At 40.3% G+C, this 11,331-nt stretch overlaps 1 protein-coding gene across 1 annotated transcript in view; it reads right to left on the minus strand.

Annotated features, from left to right (window-relative positions):
* Positions 1–6,532, minus strand: part of LOC126957083 (UDP-glucuronosyltransferase 3A1) — a 43,157-nt gene extending 36,625 nt beyond the window's left edge. Inside the window, exons 1-2 of the mRNA XM_050794515.1 lie at positions 6,058–6,532; positions 3,678–3,779 (exon numbers count right to left, since the gene is read on the minus strand). Of these exons, the coding sequence (XP_050650472.1) occupies positions 3,678–3,779; positions 6,058–6,151 (196 nt within the window). The 5' untranslated portion in view covers positions 6,152–6,532. The remainder of the gene's footprint in view (positions 1–3,677; positions 3,780–6,057) is intronic.
* Between the last annotated feature and the right edge of the window lie 4,799 nt (positions 6,533–11,331).

Consider the following 11,331-nt stretch of genomic DNA (forward strand, 5'->3'; position numbering starts at 1 on the left):
AAAATAGCTAAGATCTGAAATAAGACAAGGATGCCCACTTCCATTACTTTTATTCAACATCATAGTGGAAGTTCTGGACAGAGAAGTTAGGCAAGAGAAATAAAGACATCCAAATTGGAAAGGAAGTAGTCAAATTAGCCTTGTTCACAGAAAACATGATTTTATACTTAAAAAACTTAGAGACCCCAGCAAAAAACTATTAGAATTCATAAGCAAATTCAGTAAAGTTGCAGGATAAAAAAATCAACATACAAAAATCAGTAGCATTTCCATGTGCCAACAGCAAACAACCTGAAAAAGAGAGCAATAAAGAAATTCCATTTATAATAGCTACAAAAAAATATAAAATACCTAGAAATCAATTTAACAAAAGATGTAAAAGATATATATGGAAAACTGTAAAACTCCACTGAAAGAAATTGAAGAGGACACAAGAAATTGAAAGCTATTCCTTGTTCATGGACTAGAAGAATAAATGTTGTTAAAATGCCAAAACTATCCAAAGCAAACTTACAAATTCAATGCAATTATTATCAAATTATCAATGACATTATTCAGAGAAATAGAAAAAAAATTATAAAATGTATATGGAACCATAAAAGATCCTAAGTAACCAAAGTGATCCTCAGCAAAAAGATTAAAGCCAGAGGCATCAAACTACATGACTTCAAAATACACTGCAAACATATAGTAACCAAATCAGCATGGTCCTGGCATGAAAACAAACACATAGACCAACGGAACAGAAGAGCCTAGATAAAAACTCACACATGTATAGTGACCTTATCTTCAATAAAGATACCAAGAACATACAATGAGGAAAGGACAGTCTTTACAATAAATGATGCTGGAGAAACTGTAAAACTGGATAGATACAAACAATAAAACCAAACCACTATCTCTCACCATACAAAAAAATAAGGTCAAAGTGGATTTAAAACTTAATTCTAAGATTTAAAACTATGAAACTACTAGAAGAAGACATTGAGGAACTATTCCAAGATATTGGTCTCAGCAAAGACTTTTTTAGTTAGACGTCAAAAGTACAGGCAACCAAAGCAAAAATAGACAAATGGGATTACATTGAGCCAAAAAGCTTCTGCACAGCAAAGGAAACAGTCAACAAAATGAAAAGACAAACCAAAGAATGGAGAAAATATTTGCAAACTATTCATTTCACAATAGATTAATAACCAGAATATATAAGCAGCTCAAACAACTTAATAGCAAATAATTTAGTTAAACATAGGAAAAAGATCTGAATAGACATTTCTCAAAATAACCAACAGGTATATAAGAAAATGTTCAGCATTATTTATCATCAGAAAAATGCAAATCAAAATCACAATGTGATATCATCTCATCACAGTTAAATGGCTTTTATCTGAAAGACAGGGAATAATGAATGCTGACAAGAAAGTCAAGAAAGGGGAACCCTCATACACTGTAAATTAGTACAGCCGCTATGGAAAACTCTACTAAGAATCTCCAAAAAACTAAAGACAGAACTACCATATGATGCAGCAATTCCACTACTGGATATACAATCCAAAAGAAAAAAGTCAGTATGTCGAAGAGATAGCTGCATTCTCAGGTTTATTGCAGCACTGTTTACAATAACCAAAATAAGGCAATCAACCTAAGTGCACATCAGTGGACTAATGGATAAAGAAAACGTGATTTAAATCCACAATGAAATATTATTCAGCTATAGAAAATAATGAAATCCTGTAATTTACAGCAACATGGATTGAATTAGAGGCCATTATATTAAGTGAAATAAGCCAAGCATAGAAAGAGAAATATCCCATGTTCTCATCCATATGTAGCAGCTTACAAAAGTGGATCTTATGAAAGTAAAGAGTAGACCGGTGATTACTAGAGACCAGAAATGGTAGTGTAGAGGGGAGATGGATAGAGGTTGATTAATGAGTACACAGCTATAGCTTTACAGAAGAAATAAGATCTTGTGTTTGAAAGATAAGTAGGGTGACTATAGTTTACAATAATTTATTGTATATTTCAAAGTAGCTAGAAGAGAATAATTTGAATGTTTCTAGAATAAAGAAAGAACAAATATTCAAGGTCATGCATATCCCAATTATACTGATTTGATCCTTACAAATTATATAAATGTATTAAGTTATCACATGTACCCTGAAAATATGTACATCTATTATGCAGCAATAAAAAAGTATAAATCTTTTTTAAAAGGAAAAAGAGTCAGAACCTCAAATAATTATGTTCTCCTTTAGGCTGCTATCCTATACTTGATATTTCAGTTATGAATTGGAAAAATATTACATGTGAGCACAAGAAACCTACACTTCTTCAGTATCCCTGAAGTCATTCAGTTATTAAAGTTTTAAATAAGGAAGGGATGGAAACATGTAGTTAACAAATGTTGAAATATTTCAATACACTGATTTGGCTATCAGACTATCAAAAACAACCCAATCAAGTGTTTTTCCTATTTTCAGAGCTCTACCCAAATACAACTGCAAAATAGAAGAAAGAATATTTCATCTCAACCTCAGAACTGTCCAAAGATTGAGGAATACTGAAAGAAACTCCAGAACAACTGAACCCCAACACTTGAACCTAAAGATAAAACTGAACAGATCCATGGATCCACAGAATCATTGTGGATTTTGGTGTGCATGGTCTGTTAAAGTAGTGGGTCTATAGCTTTCAGCAGTTTCTCAAAGGCTATTGGAACCACCAAAATAAGATGACCATATATTACTGCTGAGAAATCAGATTGACTATAAGGCAGATACAAAGGGAAATGTATAAAAAGGATATTCAGTGAACATTCTGAAACTCAATCTAGAGGGTGATCAAGAGTGCATTAAAACTATCTGAACATTAACAAGGCCTAAAGTTTACCTTCAGAATTTTATAATGACTCAGACTTTTTCTCCCAAGATGGTTAATTTTTGATGTTGTTCAAAGTTTCAGAAACCCTCAGAATGAGAAACCCAGAACCTGAAGACCCAGATTCACCCAACTCTGTTATTAATTTCTCATTTGACATTAAACAAATTATTTAAGTTCTCTGGTCCTCCTTCTACGTGTCTGTCAACAGAATTTGATGAGTTTCATTTTAGTTACCATTCTTTGGAGGCAATGAGTCAATTAAGAAATTTTGACATCATTATGCACAATGTATGTATAGCTACAAAATTTTCAAGCATATGAGGTCATGTTAATCATATATTCCCATCTCAGTTCATAATTAAGAGGCTCCCTGGGAAATCTTTCATAAATTTCAAGTCTCTCAAGAATAGAAAGTAACCTGTGGGATAGGAAGAACTTCTATACTTACATAATAAAAGCTTGAAATATGGCAAAATATTTCTGTTCAAAAAAAATTTAAGCCATACTATTGTGTAGTGTTCCTCAAAATTATTAATAATAATGTGTGGAAAGTTGTCTAGAATAGGATGACACTCAGGTAAGTGGTAAAACACAGAAGTATGGCATGTGAAGTCTTAGTCTACAGACCCCAATAAGAATTCCAATACTTAACATGAACACACACCCACACACACATTTATTCATCCTGAAATAAGACTACATTCAAAAAAGATTTTACTATGCAGCTCTATAAAAAAGATATTATCACTTTTTTCTTAGAGTAAAAGAATATAAAAATTAGTTTTTAAAAAAGATACCTGGGATTAAAAGGTTTCCACTCTGAGGAAGCATAGTCACATTATGACCATGCTCTTGAAGAATCTGAGACACCTGGTTCAACAGTAGGTAATGGCTTCCACCTAGAAACAATGCACAATGTCATTCTGTACAGATGAAAATAGAGTTTCTGATGACAATATGGGAGTTGGCAGGAGGGAATGGAAATTCAGCAGAAAAAGTTTAGGGAAGAGGAAAGGTGAACAGTGAGCAGATGGACACAAGCGCTTCCTGTTCCTCAATCTCACTTTGGGTAATGCCTGGCACATGCACCCAAAGCCTTCCTGTCCTATGTGCAGGATCTGTGGCAATCCTCCATCAAAGATTTCCATTTGTGGCTCAAAGTCTCTGTGTCAGTACAATGAGCTTCTCTGTGATTACGCCTGTAAAAGTTGCTCATCTTAAGGTACATACTGCATGTTAATTGGGGCCCTAGAGAGACACTGTCTCCAAAATATAACTGCAATGATAGAAAATACAGCACAGTAGTGTCAACATTAGTATGAAGAGTTCCTAATGAGCAATCAGTCAGAGCTATCTGTCATTCTATTCTGGAAAAGTATGCTACTGTAGCAGACAGAAATAAAGTTACAAGGTGAGTCTACGAAACTGCCATTGGACAGAAGCTACTACTTAGAGCCCAAATCTTTGTGATTCAAATGTATTTGGCAGGAAATTACTCAATTTGGCCAGTATTCAACTTATAATTAAGATATCTGAGGACAACTGTGGAGCCCTTGGGGTGGGCCTACAAGATCCTGGTTGCACCAAAAACTAAGGAATCATTGATTCTAGGAAAACCCTACCACGCTAAGGAAAGAGAAGCTTGGTCCTCAAAAGAGGTAAAAATTTTATCACGTTAATATCTTCTCTTAGAAGATCCTTCACTAGAATCTAAGGGTCTCAGCAGCAAAAGAAAAGGAAGATCAGAAGAGAAATTAATGGAAAAATGCCAAGAGTTTGAGGATGGAGGTGGAAGGGGAGTAGAGAAGTACTGTGCAGCTCTCTGAATGACTCGGTTTACTTATACCCAGATGTGAATAGTCTAAAGCAACGAGGGATGTATAAAGTACAAATCTGCAACAGGTCTTGCTCAAATTTTAATCCATGTAAGAACAGGGAATCGGGAAGAAGGGGTCCTCACAGAAACAGCCATTCATAGTGAGTCTTAAGAGGTCAAATGGCTTTCTTGGGCAAAGACCAGGATTCCGGCCCCTGGATTCAGAAATGACACCAGCTTCCTTTTGGAGTCTGAGGAAGGAGGACGGTGTACTTTCAAGAAGTCAGGAAGCTCTGTTGCAATGGACTAACACGGTTTCTTAGTGATTTTTGAAAATCCTTAGTGAAAAGGGCTTCAGAGCAGAAGTTGTGGTGAGCGTGGTCTTGGGGTAAGAAACCCTAAACAATTCTTCATGGGACATTAGGGAGGCCTCGTGGGCTCTTAAGAAAGACATCTCACTTCCTGTCCCTCAGTTGCCCTCTCAAAAAACCAAAGTGGACACTAAATTAGTTGATCCGTGGTTCCTTCCAGCTCTACAAGCCCTGATTCTCCGTGATCTAAAAGGACTCCATTAGAGCCCACTACGGATTGAAATAAAGTCTTGGGGAGGCTCGATCCTCGGATTGAGCTCATATATAATTCTCTTTCATCTTCTACTTCCTTTGAAATAAAAGTAAAATAAAACTGAGGCCCAAAATGCTGAATTAACAGTTCCATGAATCCCTCAAAAACGGTCAGCGGCACAGGTAAAAGAAGGAGGCTCCAAAAGATCCGAATGACCTGAGTCCTCTCCTCAGCCCTGGGCAGTTCTCCAGGTTTCCCGTGGAGGAAAACACTCCACTGGCCTTGCAGCCATGAAATACCTGCCTGCGCCACCCTGGCTCCGGACGCAGCTTCACAACATTTGCGGTGCTGCCCTCAGGAGCGCCTTTCCCTGGTCTCCAAGAGCCTGAAAACGCTCACCACCGTTTCTACTGGAAGCTACTGCGCACCCCCGCCCCATGGAGCTTAGGGTGAGCCTCTGAAAGTCCCACTGCGCTCTGGAGAAGGCAGCGCAGGAACTCAAGCTCTGGTCCTGGTCTCAAATTTCTGGCCCCAACCCTGCGGGATGGGGAGCGCGTCCTGAACAAGAAGAGAGAGGAAAGGAGAGTCTCTTTTCTCCAAAACTATCTTCCCCACTTCAGCAACAGAGGCCCCTCTCTGCCCCACAGCTGGATGGGCTTCTCCCTCCTCCAGCCGGGTCCGCAAGCCCAGCCTGGAAAATCGCCTGGATGACTCTGATCAAGCGCCGTTCGCTGGAGCCCTGGCAGTGAGGGTATCCGGGACGCGCCTGTCTGGGAATTCTCCGACCAAGCACTCACCCAGTGTAGATATTGTCAGGATTTTGGCAGCCTCTGAGAGCAGGACCCCAGAGAGAAGGAAGCCCACTAGAAGCAGCACCCGCTGCCCAGCCATGCTCACTTCCACAGAAGCCGCGGATCTCAGCCTGGGCTGCGCGCCCTGCGCCCGGTTAAGGAACTCTGTGCACCTCAGTGCGCCAAAGGCACCGGCTGTGGGCCTAGGAAGACGTAGGAGAGAGGATTCTGCCAATTCTCTTGCCCTCCTGTTCGTTCTCTTTCCCTCTGCCCCTCCTCCCTGGGTGCATGCTCCATGCGTTAATCTGCCCTCACCCTATCAAACTACCTGAAGTCAGTAGGAGGGGGTTGGTAACCTGATCTGTCATCTTTCTCTGCCTGTGTAATCACAGCTGTCCTATCTGGAAAATCCTTACTAAGAGCCAGGAATGACAGGAGCCTCAGTAAACCACGTTAATGAAGGCTCTATCCCCAAGGAAACTGCCTGTCTTTTGTGGAGCTGTCTGAACTTATGGTACTCTACTTCCCTTCCAGCTGCCTCTATTACCTCACAGTGCCATCTCCATGCCCCCATTTTCCCCAGAAACCTGCTGAAAATCTCTAGCTAGTGTCGCAAGCTCAAGATGTCCCCGAGAGCAAATCCTTAAGGGAAACTGATCTACCCTCTCTGAGGGCCTCTTTAGAAGATAACGTTCATGAAGAGGAGCTACTAGTGTTCTAATTCTGGAAGTCACTCTGGGTCTGTACCTGGAGACTGAAATTCAAACACAGAGACTATGATTCTGAATGTGTATCATAAAATAGACCTGGTGATACTTTGATAATCTCCCCAAAGCACAAACTGAGAATAGCTTGTAATTCCACCCCCTTGAAAGGTCAACCCTGGGAAGGACAGGGATCACTATACCAGATATGGTCACCTTTGTACTCTCTATCCTCAAACCAAGACTTCCTTTAGGAAAGGCTTTCAGAGCAATTCTAGATAGGCAGAGAAATCCTTCCATGGATTATATCTACCGGCTGCAATGGGCCCTTGAATTCTGCTTGTCCTATTCCTGCCTTCAGTTTACAAGTATTATATTTTTAATCTGAATTTAAAGCATTACATTTTGTTTAAAGCATTGCATTTGTGCATCCCTCACCTAGACATGTCCATTGTGGAGAGGGAGGAAATGAGAAAGAGAGAGAGTCAGACAGACACATGCACAAACATACACACACACCCACACACACACTTACACACACACGGGCTGGGGGAAGGGAAAGGGAGAAGGGGAAAGAGAAGTGTGGCGAGGGAAGGTTTACCGGTCATCACAAGACTCCAGTCCATCTATTCTTATACCTTTTATAATGCATTAGCAAAATAAAGGACTTGCTATCAAGCTCCAAGCTCTCCATTTATTCAGCAATTATTTTGACAGCTAATTATTACACCAGTTATTGTTTGCTTGTCAGACAGATGCTAAACACAATAAGAAATGAAATACATAATATATTCTTGGTAAATGCTACCAAGAGAAAACAAACAAGGAAAGAGATATGAAAGGTCTAGTATGATTTACACCAACTCTAAAAAATTACTGGAGTATGAGAGAAAAATGAGCACAATACTTGATGATATTAAGTAGTTACTGTTGCTTTGGAGAAGAATTTTATGTTATTATGAAAGGAAATTAAATTTGGGGACCCCAAACTCATTTGACCAAAGGGAAAGGTCAAGCTTGGAACTGGGTCGCACAAACTTGCCTCTCCCTTTTGGTTCCTAAATGAGATGGCTACAAGATGGAAAGCTACACACCGCCCCCATATGTTGCCCACAAGGAAATTCCTAATGAGCTCTTAAAATTTTGTGGTGGCAATGCAAACTGATAGCTTATTTTTACAGGTGCAGTCACCCCCAGTCCACCACACATAAATGCATATCTGCCCCATTTTGTCTATGTTATCTTATGTAAAAATGCAGATTCCCTGCATTTTTTTCTCTGCTCCATTTGTTTTATGTCATCTTATATAAAAAATGCAGATTGGCTGGCACAGTGGCTCATGCCTGTAATCCCAGCACTTTGGGAGGCCGAGGTGGGTGGATCACAAGGTCAGGAGATTAAGACCATCCTGGCCAACATGGTGAAACCCAGTCTCTACTAAAAAAAAAACAAAAATTAGCTGGGCCTGGTGGCAAGTGCCTATAACCCCAGCTACTCCGGAGGCTGAGGCAGGAGAATCGCTGGAACCCAGGAGGCAGAGGCTGCAGTGAGCCAAGATCGCGCCACTGCACTCAAGCCTGGTGATAGAGCGAGACTCCGATTCACTGAGCCAGACAAAGGTGTGAATGACTATTTTTCCCTACCCACCCCTTACATGAAAATTGTGTACTTCTCAATATCCTACCATCTCCCCTTTAAATTTAGAACCCTCAAAATCATCTTTGGAGAAAGGCAAAGACCTATCTCCTGGTGCGCATCCTTAACTTTGGCAAATAAATCTCCTAAAATGATTGAGTATTGTCTCATCATTCTTCTCTATTGACATCTAGTAACCATGGAGGGATCCTGAGTGAAAGTGACCCAGCCTGCAGTCTCTCATCTCTCGGTGTTTGGTACCAGCTTGGGCACCTCATAGCCCAAACCAATAGGACAATTTTCTGAAGTCCAGGACCTCTTTCCTCCAGGGATCCCTGATCTTCCAAAGTTTTTCAGGGATCTAGTGGTCTGAGGTTTATTATTTGCTGTTAAAAAAAAAAAAAAAAAAAAAAAAAAAAACTCTGTTTTTTTGTGGGAGTTTCCACTCATTTCCATCAAGGAAGGTGAGCCTGTCTGCTTTTGTATCAGCAGAAAGCAGACTTCAGCTTGGATCTCCATCACTAAGTAAAGAATGGGTTTGGGATTCTGCCTTGCAAATTCTTTTAAATGACTAAAATTAGCATCAACAATCAGCTGGTGTTAATTTCCCGCTAACAGAGCACTCAGAAATCATATAATTTGTGTCATTATTGTTAGTTTGGTTAACAATTTTGTTGTTTGTTGCCAGTTTTGTTTGTTGTGTGTGTGTGTGTGTGTGTGTGTGTGTGTGTGTGTGTGTGTGTGTTGGTTCTTTCCCCTATCAGATTTGACCAACTCCAAACCCTCTAGCTCATGAGGGTGGAATTTTCCACTCTGAAAAAGAAATAAGAGCACCTTGCTCTTCTCAGCCTTTTGGGGCATTCTCAGGTGACTGAGAATCATGTGAGGGTGACGGAGAGAAACACCCTCTAAGATGTTCAGTGCCTCTGAATAGGTTTCCCCCTCAGGAGAACATACTTAGGGTCTAATCTCAACTGACAGGTGCATATAAGGAGTTGACCCCTCCCACACCTTGGGCCCCTGACACATATGCCAGGTAGCCGTGATATGGGTGGACTAAACCAGTTCAGGGTGTGATGGCCCTGAAAAGCTAGGTCTACAGGCAGCATATTTGGGGTCCAACATACATCCCAACTTGGTGAAATCCAAAAAGGAACTCTAAATTATGGAGAATGAGGTCTCTAAGACCCTAGAAGAACATAAAGTTCTCCCTTCAGAAACTCCAGATGGGTATTGTGGCAAATAGTCATGCAAATATTTAACCAAGTGGACCACCACAATAACTAAAGCAGATTCTAAGTTACCATGACCTAAATGGGGATCTTTTGATATGCCCAAATTAGTGTACCTGTGAACCAGGGTGGAAAACGCAGGCACAAAAACTAAGTAACCAGAATGGGGGAGCTACTTTCAATGGTATCTGGAGAGTCACAAAAGGGAGGAAGACTGCTTCATCTCCCTACAGGAGGCCAACGAAAAACTTAGAAATGCTCATCAAGAACTCTCTAATCTTATCTCTCTCTTAAAGAGCTATTGGCACCTCCTCTACCTCCATCTCCACCTTCACTCTACCTTGACCTCTCTGAACTTCCCTGATAAGATCTGTTCCCCCCTTGTCCTCCATGTCTACCACTCAACAGTAGTCTGACTTCAAAGACCCCACTCCCTGACGATTCCCTGACAGCCCCAATGGCAGCATCTCATCTGGGTGAAAAAGAGGGAGCCGGCAGGGACATCTCTCATGATTGCCCCATTTCAGGAACAACCTGTAACAGGTAGGGGATCCCTGCCAATTGTTTACCAACCCTGGTCAAAGGCTGAATTACGAGGCATAGTTAAAGAATTTCCTGACCTCCATGAAGATCCAATTGGGTTTGCCCAAAAATATGAGATCATTATCAGAAGCTATGACCCAAGTCATTCAGACCTGTATCAGCTAGTCCACATGTTGGTCTCAGAAGCTAAAGCTAAGGAATGGCTGGAAAAAGCACAATGGTCAGACCCTATAGCAGATTTAACCCCTGAAGGCCCAATAGAGCCACAACCAACCAACCCCCCAAAATCCAGAAGACAGGCATAAAGAGGCATGGGAATGAGTGACCGCTCTGTTAAATATTTTTCCCTCAGTGTTCCAAAGGGTTGTGAATTGGAATAAAATTCGACAATGCTACCAGAACCCAAATGAATCAGTTTTAAATTATTTAACACATTTCAATAAAACGTTAAGACAGTATTGCAGGATGTCAGCTGATTGCTTTGAAAACAATAAAAAATGATACATTATAAAATGCAAATTTCTTAAACAGACTGGATGATGATTTAGCCACCCTTATAAAATGCCACATGACAAATTGGGCCATGATTGGACTAATGAACTAGTTAACTTAGCTGATCAAATATCCTGCACTATGATGAAAAAAAGGAGAAATAGAAGATTGCCCGGGTTATGCATTTACAGCTAAAGCAATTAACCTCTCAAATCTCTCAGCCCCAGAAAGATTTTAAGCTCCCTCCATCTGAAGACTCTTGCCTCTCAGTCTGTTACTATTGTAAAAGACCAGGACACCTTAAGAGAGACTGCCTTAGGCTGAAACAAAAGAAAAGGCAGGAGAATGCAACTCAGGAAGACTAGGATGCTCTGAGAAAGTACAGGGGTTTCACTTCTCCAAATATTCTACCCTGACAAACAAATTGGGAGAGATTCATATAATAATAAACCATGAGCTTACAACTGCCTTAACTGACACACACATGACTATATCTCTGATAAATCCCACCTTATTTAGAAACCTCATTCTTCAGCATAATAAAATAATTAACATGTTGGGTGTGTCTAATAAAACAATCTCATGTTTTAAGTCAAAACTTATACCTTACCATTTCATCGGAATCAGCCCCCTTGACACAGGCTCTAAGTGTGACACGCTTAGTAGGTCCCATG

Source organism: Macaca thibetana, chromosome 6 (assembly GCF_024542745.1).
Source record: "Macaca thibetana thibetana isolate TM-01 chromosome 6, ASM2454274v1, whole genome shotgun sequence".
Classification (NCBI taxonomy): Eukaryota; Metazoa; Chordata; class Mammalia; order Primates; family Cercopithecidae; genus Macaca; species Macaca thibetana.